The following is a 20,544-nucleotide window of genomic DNA, read 5'->3' on the forward strand; positions in this document are numbered from 1 at the left end:
ATACGGGGAGCGACAGGCTATTTACAATTTGTACAGAAACCAGATGGCAGTTATAACAGTCGAGGGACATGAAAGGGAAGCAGTAGTTGGGAAGGGAGTGAGACAGGGTTGTAGCCTCTCCCCGATGCCATTCAATCTGTATATTGAGCAAGCAGTAAAGGAAACAAAAGAAAAATTCGGAGTGGGTATTAAAATCCAGCGAGAAGAAATAAAAACTTTGAGGTTCACCGATGACATTGTAGTTCTGTCAGACAGCAAAGGACTTGGAAGAGCAGTTGAACGGAATTGACAGTGTCTTGAAAGGAGGATATAAGATGAATATCAACAAATGCAAAACGAGGATGATGGAATGTAGTCGAATTAAGTGGGGTGATGTTGAGGGAATTAGATTAGGAAATGAGACACTTAAAGTAGTAAAGGAGTTTTGCTATTCGGGGAGCAAAATACTGATGATGGTCGAAGTAGAGAGTATATATAATGTAGAATGGCAATGGCAAGGAAAGCGTTTCTGAAGAAGAGAAATTTGTTAACATCGAGTATTGATTTAAGTGCCAGGAAGTCGATTCTGAAAGTATTTGTATGTAGTGTAGCCATGTATGGAAGTGAAACATGGACAATAAATAGTTTGGACAAGAAGAGAATAGAAGCTTTCGAAATTTGGTGCTACAGAAGAATGTTGAAGATTAGGTGGGTAGATCATGTAACTAATGAGGAGGTATTGAATAAGATGGGGAGAAGTTTGTGGCAAAACTTGACTAGAAGAAGGGATCGATTGGTAGGACATGTCCTGAGGCATCAAGGGATCACAAATTTAGCATTGGAGGGCAGCGTGGAGGGTAAAAATCGTAGAGGGAGACCGAGAGATGAATACACTAAGCACATTCAGGAGGATGTAGGTTGTGGTAGGTACTGGGAGATGAAGGAGCTTGCACAGGATAGATTAGCGTGGAGAGCTGCATCAAACCAGGCTCAGGACTGAAGACCACAACAACAACAACAACAACATCAACAACAACAACAGTGTTCTGCCTGCAGCGAAACGTTAAGGACTTCGCCAGCTCTCTTGCGGCAGCTGTTTATGCTGCCAAACTCGGCTCAAGTGGCGCTGACGGTTCCTGGAAGGCTGGCAACCAGATCGTAGATAATTTGTAGCCATCCTCCCGGTTCACACATTAGGGCGTTTGATTATTTCAGTAGCTTTTATTTTTCGCTGCTGCTTTACTAGAGTGCTGCAGGCAATAGCCTCTGATATGCTGCTTCCTACCAGTCAACTACTGAGTGCCACAAGAAAAGCACAGGCGGTTGTCTGCCGTACAGGGACCTCCTCCATACCAACCTCTCTTCAAATCGTCCAACTACATCTCAGATACGTGACGCTCGTACCCCGGAGATAACCGAAATACAGTATACAGGGGAAGACATTCACTATCATCCAGCAGTTAATCGCCCTGAAAAGGACCACAGCAAGTCCGTCGAAACGTCGCCAATTTAGTTGCTTCAGTGTTTTACAATGACGCGGCCTAATATCAAAAATTATTTTATTAAAAAAACTGGAAGTAGAATTCTGATCAGACTACCGGAAAATTCAGAACTGAAAGAACAACCAATTAAGGTGGTCACCAAAACAGTTTTAAGTAGTCCTACAGGAAATGTTAAGATGACTGTTCTGACTGTTCTGGGTAAATGAAAAAGTAACACATGGAGATTGGAAATGTGTGGCAAGTTCCTGCTGATGTCATAGGTCCCTAGGATTACACACTACTTAATCTATGGATCAAAAAACACCTTAGGTTTGTGTAAGATATTGTACTGCGTACCTCCAGCGCAGATAATTTACATCTAAAAGTAAATTGTGAAACTTGACAATAAACTCACTGAAAGGTCTAATGAATGGTAGCTATTTTTAAAAGTGGATAAATATAAGATGGTGCCTATAACAGAGACAGAACACGAGTGTATCTGACTAAAAGGTTAGTGGTGAACGTATTGAGCACAACATATCGTTTAAGTATTTAGGGTAATACTAATAACCGATGTGATATGGAAAGGTCACGTAATATCAGTATTGGGGAAGGCTAGAGGAGGACTAGGTTTTGTTGAAAGATTTCTGGGAAAAAGCAGTGCATCTTCAAATGAGATCTTGTATAAGACGCTAGTATGACCCATTTTAGAATATCGTTGGTATGTTCGGGTGTCCTTGTCTGGTAGCCATCGATAGAGATCAGAGATGCACTGCAGGATCTAACAGGTTGCTAAAGATTAAACGAAACACTAACATAAATCTTCGAGGAACTTAAATGGCAGTCTTTAGAAGAAAGAGGCATGGGTCTCGCGAAACACTGTCGGATAAATTTAGAGAACGTGGATTCGAAGGAGGCTGTGTGACTGTTATGCTGCCGCCGTCGTATATAGGCGTGCAGTCATTTTTCCCTCGCTCAGACCACGGATGAACTAAGGCAGAAAATCGATGACAGTGGTACGAAACACCACAAACAGTTTTCAAAACTCTGGTTCCGATACGTTAAAACTGGAAAGCTTTGTCAGCATGTGAGTTCTAATGGAAGGTGGTTATATGACGCCAGCAAACTTGCGTGATAAATACGCATGCCTGTAGCTGAATACCGGAACGCGTGGAGGAGAAATACCTCGTTTGAACACTTCCTGTGTGCTTGTATTACGTTTCTACCTAGTCACGTGATTACCACACTGGTATGCAGAACAACCGCTTATTAAAAGTCGTTTCCTGAGCTCCCAAAATTTCAGCCGGATGGTCGTACAAGACGGCCGTGGTCGATTTCTTCCACAAGCAAGGTATAATCTCGATGTCGACGGGACTGCAAACTCGAGTCTTCGAGCCTTCCCAGAAAGGGGGGAAACTGCCAGGTACAACTGCTAGTGGGAAAACCCACTACAGAAAGGGCGCAGGTAGTGCCGTTACGCCGTTAGAGGGGTCAGTTCCCTTGTGTGCAGCCTGGGTATTTCTCACAAGGGAACGTCCCCATCGCACCCCCCACAGATTTAGTTATAAGTTGCCACAGTGGATAGACCTTGAAAAACTGAACACAGATCAATCGAGAAAACAGGAAGAAGTTATGTGGAACTATGAAAAAATAAGCAAAATATACAAACTGAGAAGTCCATGCGAAAGATAGGCAACATCAAGGATAGTCACAACTCAGGAGCGCCGTGGTCCCGTGGTTAGCGTGAGCGGCTGCGGAATGAGAGGTTCTTGGTTCAAGTCTACCATCGAGCGAAAAGTTTAATTTTTTATTTTCAGACAATTATCAAAGTTCAGGCACTCACACATAATCAACTTCGCTCTTCAAAATTCCAGGACATGTTCGGATTTGCTTGGATATATGCAGGATTTGACGGTCTACAAACGGAAACATTTAAAAATGTTAAACACACATGTTTTAGCAGAGCACAGGGATAAGTGTGCGACTGTGAGACTTTTGGATTCATTTGTTGCAGTTTAAGTGACAGACTCTTATGTTTTCATCACTTTTTTGGGAGTAATTATCACGTCCACAATAAAACCTAAATCGGGCAACGTAGAAGAATCTTTTTACCCATTCGCCAAGTGTACAAGTTAGGTGGGTCGAAAACATATTCCTATCATGTGACGCATATTCCGTCACCAGTGTCGTATAGAATATATCAGACGTGTTTTCCTGTGGAGGAATCGGTTGACCTATGGCCTTGTGATCAAATGTTTTCGGTTCCCATTGGAGAGGCACGTCCTTTCGTCTACTAATCGCACGGTTTTGCGGTGCGGTCGCAAAACACAGACACTAAACTTATTACAGTGAACAGAGACGTCAATGAACGAATGGACAGATCATAACTTTGCGAAAATAAAGAAAAATTTTTCCCTCGAGGGGAGACTTAAACCAAGGACCTGTCGTTCCGCAGCTGCTCACGCTAACCACGGGACCAGGGCGCTCCTGAGCTCAGATTATCCATGATGTTGAATATCTTCGCGTGGACTACTCAGTTTGTATATTTTGCTTATTTTTTTATAGTTCCACACAACTTCTTCCTGTTTTCTCGATTGATCTGTGTTCAGTTTTACAAGGCCTATCCACTGTGCCAACTTATAACTAAATCTGAGGGGGGTGCGATGGGGAGGTTCCCTTGTCAGCAAGAAGCTGACGCCATTACCTGCCTCTGGAAGCTCTGCGTTGCCAGCAAGCGGGCGCATATCAAAGCTCTGTCTACCGCCACAATACTGCCCTCCACTCTGATCATTGCTACAAAAGAACAGAATCACGCAGGGAAACAGAATCATGTTACAACATTCCGATCACGCTTCGCACATTTGACCGCAAAATCTCCATAGAGATACCACCTGCTCGTCCTCGTAAAAACTAAGCTGCCAACAATGACCTCACTGCCGACGCAAAAATTAAAAGCGACGTATAATCGCGAATTGATATTTATCTTTCTACCCAGTGTAGTTACAGTGAAAGACTAAGAGTGTTACTGCGTAACTCACAAGTACCTTATCATGTGATGGTTATAAGGTTGTTCAGCCTATCAACTTCGTGCGTCATGCGATGATAATCAATTGGTGGCCGCCTACCTTCCCACGAATTCTCCGACTGAACGGCTGCAACGTAGATACCTACACCTATGAACCGTAAGCCACCATTTCGTGCCAACTTCCTCCCCTTCGTCCCACTGACGGAAGGCGCGAGATGCCGACTTCCGGTAAGCTTACGTGTAGCTACGCAATTGGAACGCTGCAAAATGATAAATTATAGAACTGCTTCCCTTCTGTTTTTGAAAAATACAAATTTATACACGTGTTCAGAAACAAAAACACCTTCAACGACTAGAAATGGGACGTTCATATTCACAGGACGTGTACATAAATATGTACTGTAGAAATGATTAGGATTCGAACCACGTCGGCCCGCGGGTTCAAGGATTCAAGGACAATATCGATATCGCGGCGCAACACCGCCTACCGATAAATTGTGCCGTCGGCTCTCTGTTGTTGTTATAAACCGAAGGTAATGTATCAATATGACTTGGGTAGACGAGCAGGATGCCTCGCAGATGTATGCGCGAACCGTACCGCCAAACCAGCAAGTTTGAAAGAGGGCGCATTGTTGACGTGTGCGAATGTGACGCATCCATCCGGAAAAATGCTGCTCGTGAAGGACGAAGTGTTTCGGCAATGTAACGGGTGTGTGCAGGATGATTCACGGACGGCCGTAGAACACGATGAGGTTGGTCGGGTCGCACCACACAGACCACCTAGCGAGAACATCGACACCTCATCCCAATGACATTGCAGAACAGATCTGCGTCCTCTTCGGCTCCAGCGCAACGCGTCGGACACTATCAGGGGCGACAGTCAGCCGCCATTTATTACGGCATGAGTTACGTGTGCATCATCCACTTTGACAAATATGCAGGATCATACTAGACGGCAATGGTGTATGGAATGACGTCGTTGCGAACAGGAGTGGCAGAAGATTGTTTTCGGACGAATCCAGGTTCTGTTGATTTGAAAATGATGGCCGCATTTGGGTTCGCCACAGACAAGGGGAGTGGCATCATAGTGACTGCATCCTGCGACCTGTAGCCATAACCTTTCTACACAGCACCCCAGGCGCCATTTTTCAGCAAGACAATGTATGACTACATGTTGCTGCACAAACGCGTGCCTCTTTGGTGTCACAGGATGTCAGCTTTTACCCTGGCCCGCCACATGAGGGTGCAGCGCTGTGACCCAATGCCAACCACCACAGATGAACTTCGGAACCAGGCGAATGCAGCAAGGATGGCTCTATCACAGTACGCCATTCGTGCAAGATAAGTGTCGATGCCATGAAGCAAGTTACCAGGAACCAAAGGCGGACCCTGTGCCTGCTAGGCAACAGGACACATTCTGAGCCGAGGTGACGGAAATGCTAGTCATTTCTACAGAACATACTACTGTACATTTCCTGTGCGTATGAACCCTAGCTCTAGTCGTTCAAGATGTTATGTTTTTTCTGAACATGAGTATATTAGTTTCCATGGACAAATTTGTTTCAGTACGTCAATGGAGCCTTATTTAAAATTGACGTCTTCCTTTACTTTATCCACGTTTGTGTTTATCACATGAAGATGGATGCGTAATGTCAGGGGGGCATAAACGCGCTGGATCATATATGTGCAAGAAAACCAAATATGGTATGCGCTTTTTCAGAAGCAGGTAGAACGAACTCGTGTAAACGCTTTGAGAACACATCTTCTTGTAGAGCATTTCAAACTAACACGATTACTTGGGAGGTATAGGTATTATCAACTTACAGTTTAATTTACTAGACACAGTCTTATTGAAGGTTATATGGCTGTGCCTTTCTCCTAACTTTGAATGACGTTCCCAGCTTTTTATAGTGAAGAATCATGGTACAACTTAACATTTTAGACTTTAACAAGTAATTGCTAGAGGTGAAGGATTTGATACGGAGAAAACCCTAAGAGGATTGATTCCTTCTTTGACACCGACCGAGCTACATTGTAGTAAACAATCTAGCTGGAAATTACTTCCGATGATCGATACACTTAATTCCTTCGCCACATTCAGAAACGATTACATTCAATTTAATACCTGTGGTGCAGCAGCTCTAACAAATAAAACGCGTTTCAACGAAAGAAGCAAATGCAAGCGGAGATTTGGTGCGACGGAACTTCAATAAATAAATTGCACCTTATTATAGCTGGCCAAGCAGTCGTTATTGAATACTGCTCTACACTCTTAAGTGAACTAGACACAGACACATGAGACAATTTTCCAACATAGTCATCACATATCTGGAAACCACTGTCGGAACGTTCATCCAACCGTTCAGTTCCTCGACGGCAAAAAGCTGTTCCTTGTTTAGAAAACCATTCGAGAATCGCTATGTGAACGTTTACATCCTCGTAAAATTTTCGATTGTTATGAATCAATTGTTAGACTACCTGGACATTGTGGTCTGTGGTCGATGGATTCCTTCCTTCCCGATCACCAAAGCTCATAGCCAAGCGGTCTAGGGCGCTGCGGTCTTGGACTGTGCGGCTGGTCCCGGCGGAGGTTCCAGTCCTCCCTCGGGCATTTGTGTGTGTGTGTGTGTGTGTGTGTGTGTGTGTGTGTGTGTGTGTGTGTGTGTGTGTGTGTGTTTTTGTCCTTAGGATCATTTAGGTTAAGTAGTGTGTAAGATTTCACACAAACAACAAAGCTCACGCCTCTAATGGCTTGGTCAAATTGTTGGCAACATTTCGCTACGACTGTGACATTTCATTTAGTCCGTATACTGCCACAATTTTAGGGTGAATCTGTGAGCGATTTAGACGTTTTGCCCACAAGAATCGAGCTACTCCGCGTAATTCGTCTTTGGAGTAAGTTTCCAGTTGCGTCATTTCATTCGTCCACTGTGTTTGTTGCGCAATGATCTTAGTGTGGGACGACATGTGTAACATACTGTTTGAAGTCCCCTAGTACAAGAAAACAGCGGAAAAGCTTTCGTTATCGGCGAAGACACAGATAACGAAGGACTCAAGTAATACATCCTTATCATGTGAGTGTAGGAGCACCGAGATAGTGATCTAACAGATGAGTGAATGAACAGGTGATGAAATCTTGAACCTCTTTCAATTTATAACAAGGCGCCACACAGATATTCGAGAATATTCTATACCGCTATCTTAGATAGCAAGTAGCTTCTACCGAATGTAAAAGCGTCCTCATCTGCAGAGATACACAAATATTTACAAGAAAATGAAACTAAGAAAACTATGTCGTATAAATTTTATATTTCTGACAATTTTCTAAACCGCCACCAGTTCATTGTTGCTATCAACGATATCACTTTCACCTTTAAAACAAAGGAGGCAGCTCCTTATTAAATGATTTGTGAACTTCGGATTTCCTGCTGGAGCCGAAACGTCGGATCGTAAGATTTTGGAAGAATGACGCGGTACCAACATCCAAGAACTTTCTTACATCGCCGACAACCGTCACGAAAGGCTACGTTTTTCAGAGTCTTTCTGCTGTTTATTGTTCCTTCTGTAGGATTACGTTTCCGAAGCGTGTATCCTGACTCTACCAGTTTGCTTCAATAGCAAAATAGGTTTTCTCGTGTTCTCTCTCTCTCTCTCTGTGTGTGACTAATGACGGGGAAGTCTTTCGTTCGATTCCCGGTGACATTCAAAGGTTTCTGGGTTAGGAATGTGTAGAACAGGGTCTGCTCATCCTAACGAGGAGAAATGACAAGGTGTTAGAGTATTTGCATTCACACTGACTCGAAAGCAGTGGCAAATAGAAAGGTAACCAGACGGTATTAGCGTCGCATTTTAATTTAACTAATTTTACCACCTGCAAATCTTAAGCATATGTTCACAGTAATGAAGACTGGTTGATAAATGCGATAACTGATCTAACCTTTAACTGAATCTGTACACCGGTTTAACTTCTTCCAACCTGCCGCTTTGGCGTTAATCAAATGGAGTTTATAGTGATGGTCTGTAATTTACTGCACTCTCTAAATGACGGTGAGTTGTTACTTGTACGGAAGACTAGTAAACGATCTGGTGTTGCCTTGTAGCATGCGAGTGCGAATGATGCAAACTGTAGTCTCTCAATAGATCTATATTTCATTAGCAGATGCATATGCGGGCCATGTATCTTCTGAGACCAAACAAATACAAAAGGAATCAACAAGTGTCGTGTACCCCTTCAGTCCGAAAAGTTTAGAAAATTGGTTAATAAAAATACACGAAAGTTAAAATAGTAGTTCTAGTCTTCCAGGCGTTCCGCATAGTCTCTCCCCACTAGGTTACAACGCACAGAACGTTCGTACAATCATGTGAAACTGCCAGAAAAGTCGTCTTTTGGGATATTGTTCAACTCTCGCGTCACGTTAGACTGAATGTCGGGTACGTTGTTAAAGCGTTGATTTTTCATTTGAACTTTTACATTTTGACGTAGATCCTTCTCGATATCACCCAGTCTCGCCATCCATGATGATTTTTTTGCAGAAAATAATCGTTCGCGTTCTGCATTTCAATCAAACCGCAGTATGCGTCCTCGCGTCGTTTCTGTTAGTGTGTCAAGGTGTGCGGTCTTTTCACAGACTCTTCTTCAAAACATTCTGATGAATGATTTAGAGACGTTCAGTTCGTTGGTCCATTGAGATTTGTGACAAATCGACGTCGACATACTGCCTACTCACAACTCACAACTGACTGGTCTAATGCCCATCTGTTGTTTAAGGTTGTTGATTCAAGATGCTATCGTAGTTGCCGCGCTGGCGTCGCTTGTACGGAACTTTTTGAACTGGGGTGTACTCCACCGTTCAGGCGGTAAGCTTGAAATCGTACCTTGCTCAATGTAAACTGAAATATTGGGAAACATTTAGTTTCATGGACGACCATATATTAGCTAGTGACAAACACACACCTGTCCGAATAGAAGAGTGGTCGCGGACAGACTTCAGTATCGGGTTGGTTCGTGACTTATCGGTCACTCCCCGCACATCGTTGTGTTATCGTTATTTTTCCGCGAAATCGTGACGTCGTTAGTTTGCAAGAAAGAACACCACAACTCTATCGTGGCACAGCTGGCGTTAAAAGGCGCTATCAGCTACGATGCGGACGTTTGCAACGCACAGCTGCGACTGTTCTGCCAGGGCCAGAACGACCAGGCCTGCTATGAGTAAACATTATTTTGCCCCTAAGCTTCTACTGGACCCGGTGACTAATGTTCCTTGTTAAGGAGGTGGCTTACTGCATCCAGTCACTCCGTATAGTTCGAAATTCGCTTTATTTACCTTGTTCAGTTTCGGACGTAGTCACATCCATTTTCGGAAGTGGGACATCTGTTTATGCAATGCAGACAGAAATCCAGACGTTGAATCCTCTCCTCCTCTGCAATATCTTAATGCTGTTATCACCAGCCTGAAGACTGGTTTGGTGTAGCTTTCTCTCTCCTGTGCAAGCCGCATCGTCTCTTCATTACTATTGAAATCTATATCAATTTGAACTCCCTTCTTTTAGTCAAGTTATGCCATAAATTTTCCTTTATCCCTTTACCTATTAAGTAGGCCTACAACTTCATTAGTTGTACCCATCTGATTTTCAGTATACTTCTGTTATACCGCAGATCAAAAGCTTATATTCTTATTGTCGTCCACGTTTCACTTCGTACAATGCTGCACTCCAGGCAAATAGCTTAAGAAAAAGCTTCCTGGCACTTAAATACAAATTTATCTTTTTCACACTCTCTCTCTCTCTCTCTCTCTCTCTCTCTCTCTCTCTCTCTCTCTCTCTCTGCTTCAGCCATCGTCATTTGTTTTAATGCCCACGTGCAAAACTCTACTTTCAGTGCCTCATGTCATAATCTATTTCCTGATGCGTTTCGTGATTTAATTCGACTACATTCCGAAACCCTTGTTTTACTTGGTCATCTTGTGATCTCTTTCTCATGACACTATCCATTTCGTTTAATTGCTCTTCCTAGAACTTCAGTCTCTGACAGTATTATGCCATCAGCGAACTGCAAAGTTCTTATTTCTTCTCAGTACACTTTAACTAGTTTTCCAAATTTCTTCTTCGTTTCCTTCAGTTAGGTTGCTGTCTCACATCCTTCACACCTATTGCTTCCCTTTCAAGTCGTTCAGCTTTTACCATCCAGTCTTGTTTCTGTACTAATTGTACAATACCTTTTGCTCTTCCTGAATTTGAAAAGTGTGTCCTCCGTCAACATGCGGAAAGCCTGAATCAGGGTTCCTATTTGCTTCTATAACGTGACACGAAATGGATAGCTGTAAGTGAAAACTTTCGGAACCTATCAAGAAAAATAAGTTGAATGTCATAATCTGGACAGTGCTTAGATTGGTGTAAACAGTGTCATCAGGTATACACCTTGGCAAAATGAAGTGGCAGCTCTTCCAAACGCGACAGACACGTATAACCCAATGTGCTTCGAAACAACACAACGCCCTTAGAGCTCGTTGGACTGGACATTGGTTCATGTCTCGCTTCGCACTCCCGAATTTGCATTTACCGGTTTTCCTGTGTTACTGGAGGATGGTGACATCTCCCGTAAGCTCACGGCCGGTGGTTTAAACACTCCTGGACCAACTGAGCTACCGCTCAGTTTCTAACGATTTCGCTGATTATTAGACATTTGAATGAACAACAAAATTACATTTGCGTCACATTACTAGAATGTCGGCATACCTTACTTCGAGCCAAATGAATACCGGCGTTGTTCAGGTCTGTAATAAAACCAGGGATAATTGACCTTCGACATATGAGGTTTCATGTTAGCAACGAGCACCAACGGTGGACTAAGCCGTCCCTGTCCGATATATCGCTGCGAAAAGCCAGCCAGCTTCCAAATTAAAAGCAAATAGCCGTTGTAGAGATAATCTTTATCGACTGTTCTCGTCTGTCGGGCTCGATATCATTTGCCAGTCTCGGTAAGATGCTGTCACTAAAAATAGCTCACCACTGAAGAGTACTCTGCCTTCGTTGGAAAACAGTGAAGAAGCTTTTAACTTATTTCCAAGAAGCATCGAAACTAAGTGTGAACAAGAAGCCGTAAACAGAAAATGTTGCGGATAACGACAGTGGCAACATGCTGGGTACACGATCGGGAAGACTACTGTTTGAATACCGATCCCGACATCCAAATTTAAGTTTACCACGGGTTTCCTTATTCCCTTATGCGAATCCTGGTACATTTCTTTTGAGAGACCGGCCGAATTCCTTAGCCCCCCCCCCCCCCCCCCCCCCGCAGGTTGTGCTCAGTCTCTAATAACCACATCGTCGACTGGACACACGACGGTCTTAGTATATTTTTAACCTTGAGCGTCTCCCACCCTAAGGAATTTCCAGGTAACTTATGGGAATGCAGATGGATAATGTTCTTGACAACCGCCGATATTTTGGCAGTTTTATTCATTTATCTTATGATGATACAGAGCTTGGATCAAATACATAATTTTAAGAGTATGCAGTGTAAGAAATGACAGGCAAAATAAAGGTACAGAATCAAATGTCCAAAGTATTATACTAAGTTATGTACACATTAGACAAGTTATTAGATTTCTAAGTCCAATCTGTTTATCCAGTTGAGCCCTTCAAGTGATGCATGGTGGATGCCATTTATTGATCCCCCGAAAGCTCGTTTCGTGCATTTACCAACAATGTGATTTATTGTTGGCAGGGCAGCTCCACAGTCACAATCTGGAGGTGTTGCCCAGCCCCGTTTGTGCTTTAGAGATCCGCAGTTCCCTCGTCCTGTTCGGATGCGGTTGATGGTTCTCCACTGGCGTCTGGAGAGTGTGAAACCTGGAACTCGCATCGAAGGCTTTTCAACCAGATGACCGTTGAACACTGACGATTCTTCCCACTGACTTCTCCACACTTGATTCTTCCCACTAACTTCTCCACACTTCGTTGATGTTAATGTCGGAGGCTTGAAGATGATGTGCAGTTGGCCAAGGTGCTTTTCTTGACTTCAGACGCTGATGTTCTGCTATTAATATATCGCTGTGTATGGGTAGTTGGGGGTTCTGAATGTTTCTCCAGATCTTCAGGAGAGCATCTGATCTTCGTAGAGCTAGAGGCTGGATGTTACTTCAGACTGGTAGCCATGCAGTTTGAGTGCTACGTGTCCAGCCTGTGATAAGTCGCATTGTTTGGCTGAGTTGCACATCTTGCTACAGTGAACACCGTTCATCCAAGTTGGGCAATAGTATTCAGCGACAGAGTATGATAGTGCCAAAGCAGTTGATCTTAGGGTTTGAGCACAGCAACCCCAGGAGGTACCAGCAAGCAATTTTGGCAGGTGAACACCCCATTTTCTAAGCCTACACCTTTCTTGCCTTACGCAGGTAGTATTACCAACATGGTTGATCGTATTTTGGGGAAATATGGTATGAACTGCGTTTCTCGACCATCATCTGAGATTAGCACAGCCTTGGGTCTACAAAGAATGATTTTGGTATTTGCAAGGCGGGTGACTACCGTATCTCCTGCAGTTGTGGTATGTCCTACATCACTCCTACCATTAGGACCGTGGAGGACCGGTCTACAGCGCGTCAGGCACGCTTGCAAAAGTCGAGCAAGTATGTGACTCCAAGGCACACTGTCACGGTACTGGCCACCGACGGAATGTAGTAACACACATTATGGCGTGCACTTACATCTGCTGGGATTGTGTTATTAAGGAAGTTGAGATTGCATTAGAATGTGACCTTCTAAATAGAAAAGGAGGTTTTTGCTTAACTTATGCTTGGAATTACGCATTCTCCCTAGCGAAACAGAGAATTACTTGCTCTCCCTAATTTACTGTGTGTGTGTGTGTGGGGGGGGGGGGGGGGGAGAAACACTCTGAAATCTCACGTACAAGTAATCTTCGCACCTCTTTTCTCATAAAATAAGCGTTTTCTTATTTAATTTAAAGTGAGTAGTTTGAACGCTTTTGAGTACAGTGGTCTTCAAATTTAGCCATTCGGGTACTCATCTCAAACCCGTTGAGATTGTTTCTAATCTTAGGTAATATTAGCTGCATTTGTACCGCTTCTCCCTGAAAATGTATTATTATATACATGCCTTTCTCGAAACGATATTAGACATATAGTTCCATCATTAGGTTACAGACCGATATTGACATAAATGGACACAGTTACACACTTCTTTGGATAGTATTCGTTTCTACGTACGTGTGGTATGACATGAGATCCTGGAATTCTTCCATTCAAACTTCAAAGAGAAACGAATTTCAACGTGACACCTGCTTTTCCCATGCGTACACTGGTGGGACTTTGTCTTCTCTCCTGGATGCCTCCACTTCACACTGCCGTAACCGGACCGCGCTTGTGGGCTTTCTCTCTTCATTAGGCGCTGGGCTCCCGTCCGTAATTTCCGACGACGAGAAGTTTCACCACAGCCCAGCTGCTCTCTAACTACTTCCTGACATCTCGATCACGATTTTATAGGCTGAATCAAAATCGATCTCCTTACGTGATGCCACGTGCTGTACAGGTGAGCCACTTCCTGTTCGTACCCCTTCCCTTACACTCTTCCAATATTTTCCTTACAAACGAAATTGTAGCTTTCACATAAACTTTTTTCCTGTGCTATTATGCAAAAAAGTTAACGTTCTCAATTGTTATTTTATGTAATATTTCTGAAACGGACTGAAATACATTTTCTAGCTTGATTCTTCCTAGAAAATGGTGGTGGTGGTGGTTGTGGTGATGATGCTGATGATTGGTTTGTGGAGCGCTCACAGTTATTGGCGCCTACACAGTCCAGTTTTTAGCCACTGTCACAGATGATGATGACGACAACGACGACGACTAAATGATCATGACGAAATGACAACACACACCCAGTCCCGAGGCAGAGGAAATCCTCAACCCGTCTGGGAATCGAACCCGTCACGCCGTCCTACAAAAATTATGCTAGTCTTTGGTAAATCTAGAACTAAAATGGGTATTTCCCTTCTAACAGCTAAAGACAGTGTCAAAGGTCTGTAATATTAAATGCAAATGCTTCCTCAAATACATAAGTAACTTTAAAATTTCAGGATGTAAGTCATTAATTTCGAGAGATCGTGGGTAATTATATTTGTTATTACTACTGGTGAAGGCTTTTAACTGTTCCGCCTTAGCAGTGAGGATGTTCCTATCCCCGATATTATCTTGAAGCCACTTGCTATTCAAATCTGACATTACATTAGCAAAATCGAAGCCGCTGTGGATACATTGCCTCTTGGTTGCAAGGATTTTTCTGTCATTTCATATGATTAACACTGTTAACGTTCTGCGTAAATGAAAAATATTTTGCTGCATCGTGGTTCGGATTCTGGATGAAGCTGTATTTACTTTGGTCTACAATGACATACCCACCTCTACTGGCGTCATGACTAAGAAAGCATTGTAGTGATCAGTTATAGGAGCTATCGATCACTTTTAGTTTCTATGGCTGACATACGTACGCAGATGCAGGAAGAAGTGGACTACTGTAAGCTAGGCTTTGTAGGTAGCTACGTGAAGGCAGTAGGTCAGAGGAAGAGGCTATCAGTCGAGAGCCATTAGCTATCTAGGGACTGCTCTCAAGCATTTCCCCTGTGACCTTCACGGTCAGTAATGGATACTCCTCAGATAACGATGAGTAACTCAAATACTTGTCCGGAATTGCAGATCTACGTTAGTGTAAATTGTTGATAGTAGTGAGGAAAAAAACTGAAATATGTGGGTGAACATCATTTCAAGTACTTGGAACGCAAACTATTTATTTTTGCTTCTTTCTCGCATTGTTTCGATCGATAGGCGAATCAGAACTCCTGTAGGTAGCGAAGGAAAGCAGGAGCTATTATCTAATAATAAATTTAGTTGATAGCTCGTATCAGTCGTAGTTACTGCATTGGAGAAACTCAGCGCTGTCGTTAGTATTTCTGCTCGGTTATAGCGATACTGTGGCCGTAATCAGGAAAATAAGTGACAGGAATTATGCGGATGGTATACTGACAATTCAAACAGAGGTCACGTAAAGGCTTCATCGACCAAAGAATCCAAAGCAGACGACGGTTAATCGTTTACAAAGGCAAAAACTACCAGTGGATAAAGACCTGATATTAGTAGAATGCACTGACGTTTTGAAATGAAGACTGGCACAGCTTTGTGGGCGGTATTGCTGGTCATTTAGTTTGACAACCCTTCCTACTTCTCATGATTTTAGATTATTTTCCATATAATCTCCGTTCGCCATTTTTTCCACTTAAACTCTTTAGTTGATACAGACATCAATAGTTCATATTTATTCTGTGATTCCTATGCGACTAAGAGACTGTGTTCCCTAATATGGATTAGTCCCCAGTTTCAGATCTTTCTCATGTGTGTCAATATGTTTTATGTCCATTTAAAACATGAAGGTGCTATACACTTCGAAGTAAGACGTGAGTTGAAATCATTTCTTTCCCATCCTTCATCTTTTAATTTATGTGAAGGACACACAATCCACATTGAACATCCCGCATTTTAAAGTTTTAGTAATACAAGAGGACATGAAGCGTGAAGTTTATCGAAAAATTTAGCGCCATTCACATCATCTGACTCAGATTAATCGCTGGTTTTCTGTTCGTACTCAGCATGTACCTTTACGGTCTCGCTCTTCCAGAGGCAAATAAAATAATTCTTGATTTTTAAGCTCTATCCGTTCTGCGAATTCCGTGGCAACGCTATCGTTACTATGTTCACGTTATTGTATCTTACTTTCAGATTACATTTTGTGTTTGCTGTGTCTGACTACGCCAACTGCATCACAAGCACGCTCAGACAATCTCTGTAATCGGCAAATTAGGAAGAAATTGTAATGGTGAAAAAATGTATATTCAGGCAAGAAATGTTGGCACATGTTAATTTTGACACACACTGATATAATGGACCTGTTATGAACCTTGGTTGATCGGTTGTTGTGCTTCTGGGTAAAGTCTTACGACAAAAATTTTATTATTTTCGACGATCGAATGCGAGGGGGAAAATATGAACACCGCTACAACTCCACAACATATGAGCAATTAACGAATTACGCTGAAATTGTTTCGTAATGAGCTAAACAACTAGCAGTAAACTGGTGCAGGCAGATCGTCAGAATGCGAAAGGTCCATTGAAATACAGCAATACGCCTTCCAATGCATCCCTCACAGCTCGAGCAGATCCTTTAAAACAATGGTGTGTGACGAAGCCGACATGTGCAAACGTTTCGTGCCTCAGTATACATCATACATTTAAGATTTCGTCCTGATTTCCTGATGGAAGTGTGCGCATGTACTTAGTGTCCCAGAATTGTTGCGACAAACTTCGAAGGGTTGTAGAGAATGTCTTGAGGAGCAAATCAAGAATGGGAACCTGTGTCAGGAAACGTCATTAACGAGAGCGTCGAAATTTTAGCGCCAGTTCCTGCCAATAGGCCATCGCTTCGGCAGCAAATGTGACTTTGCACGCTGACTGACTATAGGCGGAACGTCTCGCGATGTTCTGTTGTTATTCAGTGATTTCCACGATCGCCAGTGGAGGAGATGGAGCTACCTGCTGCGTAGACAGGCCTTGTCTCCTATGAATGCGACGCTCTATTGCCGTGGTGGATGACTGTTTCGGGCACGGGTTTACATCTCCACTTTTTGTCCTATATACCGAAAAACTTTTCGATTCGCCTGAAAGCCTCTGAAACCTCCATTCATAGGACAAAAGGTTTTCTACGCAGCAGCTAGCTCCGTCTTCTCCACTGACGATCGTGACAACCAATTGCGGCCACGGAATAACAAACAACATTGCGAAACGTTCCGTCTACAGGCCGTCGGTGTACAGAGTCACATTTACTGCCGAATGGGTGGCCTAATGGCAGGCGCCATGGAATATAACATCGACGCTGTGTAGCGTCGTTGGATGACGTTTCCGGATGCGGGGTCCCATCCTCGATTTCTTCCTCAAGACATCCTCTACAACCCATCCACGTTTGTCGCAACATTTCTAGGACATCCTGTATCTGTAAGCATGTATGTATGTCTGTGGTTGAAATAGAATGATAGTGACAGTGTGCAAAATGTAGTTTGAAGATGAGAGGCAATAAACATAAACAAGAAACAGTAGCGATAACATAGTGTCCACATTCTACACTACTGGCCATTAAAATTGCTACACCATGAAGATGACGTGCTACAGACGCGAAATTTAACCGACAGGAAGAAGATGCTGTGATTTGCAAATGATTAGCTTTTCAGAACATTCGCACAAGGTTGGCGCCGGTGGCGACACCTACGACGTGCTGACACGAGGAAAGTTTCCAACCTTTTTCTCATACACAAACAGCAGTTGACCGTTGTTGTCATGCTTCGTGTAAGGAGGAGAAATGCGTACCATCACGTTTCCGACATTAATAAAGGTCGGATTGTACCCTATCGCGATTGCAGAAAAGGTCGGATTGTAGCCTATCGCGATTGCAGTTTATCGTATCGCGACATTGCTGCTCGCGTTAGTCGAGATCCAATGGCTGTATGAATGAATATGGAATAGGTGGGTTCAAGAGGGTAATACGGAACGCCGTGCTGGATCACAACGGCCTCGTATCGCAGTCGAGATGACAGGCATCTTATCCGCATGGCTGTAACGGATCGTGCAGCCACGTCTCGATCCCTGAGTCAACAGATGGGGACGTTTGCAAGACAATAACCATCTGCACGAACAGTTCGACGACGTTTGCAGCAGCATGGACTAACAGCTCGGAGACCACGGCTGCGGTTACACTTGACGCTGCATCACAGACAGGAGCGCCTCCGAAGGTGTACTGAACGACGAACCTGGTTGCACGAATGGCAAAACGTCTTTTTTTCGGATGAATCCATGTTCTGTTTACAGCAACATGATGGTCGCATCCGTGTTTGGCGACATCGCAGTGATCGCACATTGGAAGCGTGTATTCATCGCCATAGTGGTGTAACACCCGGCGTGATGGTATGGGGTGCCATAGGCTACACGTCTCGGTCACCTCTTGTTTGCATTGACGGCACTTTGAACAGTGGATGTCACATTTCAGATGTGTTACGACCTTTGGCCCTACCCTTCATTCGATCCCTGCGAAACCCTACATTTCAGCAGGATAATGCACGACTGCACGTTGCAGGCCCTGTACGGGCCTTTCTGGACACAGAAAATGTTCGACTGCTGCCCTTGACAGCACATTCTCCAGATCTCTCACCAATTGAAAACGTCTGATCAATGGTGGCCGACAAATGACTTGTCACAATACGCCAGTCAATACTCGTAATGAACTGTGGTATCGTGTTGAAGCTGCATGGGCAGCTGTACCTGTTCACGCCATCCAAGCTCTGTTTGACTCAATGCCCATGCATATCAAGGCCGTTATTACGGCCAGAGGTGGTTGTTCTGGATACTGATTTCTCAGGATCTATGCACCCAAATTGCGTGAAATGTAATAACATGTCAGTTCTAGTATAATATATTTGTCCAATGAATACCCGTTTATCATCTGCATTTCTTCTTGGTGTAGCAATTTTAATGGCCGGTTGTGTAGATAGAGGAAGTAAACAAGCGCCTACTGATGGTGCCTCACCTGTGGTGAAATTTGTTTAGGAAGAGATGTGTACTGTGTTTTGGTAACGCTGTTAATTAAAAAAAAGAGATTTGCTTATTCAGTTATTCCTCATAGCAGCTATATTAAAACAGCGCGTTTTGAACGTGTTTACTAGATACGCAAGATAACACCCGCAACGTGGTTCGAATCCCTCCTGATAGTGCGAAAGAACAGTGTTTCTGCGAATTATGGGAAAGCAGGGAGTGGGGTGGATGCGGAGGCAGTGTGTGAACATGTGAGGAGTGCGTGCCGACCACGATGCTGGACAGCCGCGGGGCGGACAGCGATGCCGATGGCGGCGGAGGCAGCAGCGGGGGCGGCGGAGGCGGCAGCGGGGGCGGCCCGCGATGCTCGGACGTGGCGGACAAGCTGCAGCAGCTGTTCGGCTGGCGGCAGACGTACAAGGTGCACAAGCGCCACCGCGGCCTCTCCCACCGGCAGCAGCTCACCGCCACCATCAGCGCGCCGGCAAACTCCACGGTGAGTGACAAATCTCACCGTGACTGCAGATCACCATTCACTCCATATTCATCATATCCTAATGTTTTCCCTAAAGGCAAACACCATATTTGTCAGTCTAGCTATCTGTGAAAGTATCTTGGGGTACTACAGTAGGTGTTCCCCAAGGGTTTGTACGTGGGGTGGAATCCAAAATTTTCAGGACTGGTGCTGCCATCTGGAAAGTAGTAGTGGATCTTTGCAGCGCTACGTGGCGAGACCCGCATATCTGATGAGTCAGTGTACGGAGTGGCATTCAGCTGGGAGGACGTGTTGCGTGTCCACAGCGTTTTCCGTAATACTCTGTGTTTGGTGTGTGGCGGTTTTACGATGGATCGGCGAACAGAACAGCGCGTGTGTATCGAATTCTGTGCGAATCTCGGGAAAAGTGCTACGGATACCCTTGCAATGATTCAACAAGTGTTTGGGGGACAGAGCGTGAGCCGTGCGCTTGTGTTTGAGTGGCACGCTCGGTTCAGGGCCGGCCGTACAGACGTCGAAGGTGATGCTCACACTGGAAGGCCCGTTATCCGCACAACGCCAGACATTGTTGCCAAACTTCAACGGATCGACGTCGAACCATTCAAGACCTTGCGGATGAACTGGGTACAGGTTATGAGACATGTCAACGAATGTTGACTGATGAATTTGGCATGCATTTTGTCGCCGCAAAACTTGCGCCAAGGATTTTGACTGCCGATCAGTAGGCACAGCGTGTTGAAGTGTGCACGGACCTTCGTCAGATCGCATCTGATGATCCAACCTTCTTGTCACGGGTTATCACCGGCGACGAGAGCTGGATTTACGGTTATGACCCAGAGACAAAGCAACAACCGTCCCAGTGGAAGAGCCCGGGCTATGCAAGACCCAAAAAAGCGAAATAGGTGAAGAGCGAAGTGA

At 44.1% G+C, this 20,544-nt stretch overlaps 1 protein-coding gene across 1 annotated transcript in view; it reads left to right on the top strand.

Annotated features, from left to right (window-relative positions):
- LOC126176277 (partitioning defective 3 homolog) overlaps window positions 1-20,544 on the top strand; it is a 286,886-nt gene that overhangs the window by 36,914 nt on the left and 229,428 nt on the right. Inside the window, exon 2 of the mRNA XM_049923426.1 lies at window positions 19,262-19,626. Coding sequence (XP_049779383.1) covers window positions 19,405-19,626 — 222 coding nt within the window. The 5' untranslated portion in view covers window positions 19,262-19,404. The remainder of the gene's footprint in view (window positions 1-19,261; window positions 19,627-20,544) is intronic.

The sequence above is a fragment of the Schistocerca cancellata genome, chromosome 3 (genome assembly GCF_023864275.1).
Source record: "Schistocerca cancellata isolate TAMUIC-IGC-003103 chromosome 3, iqSchCanc2.1, whole genome shotgun sequence".
NCBI lineage: Eukaryota > Metazoa > Arthropoda > Insecta > Orthoptera > Acrididae > Schistocerca > Schistocerca cancellata.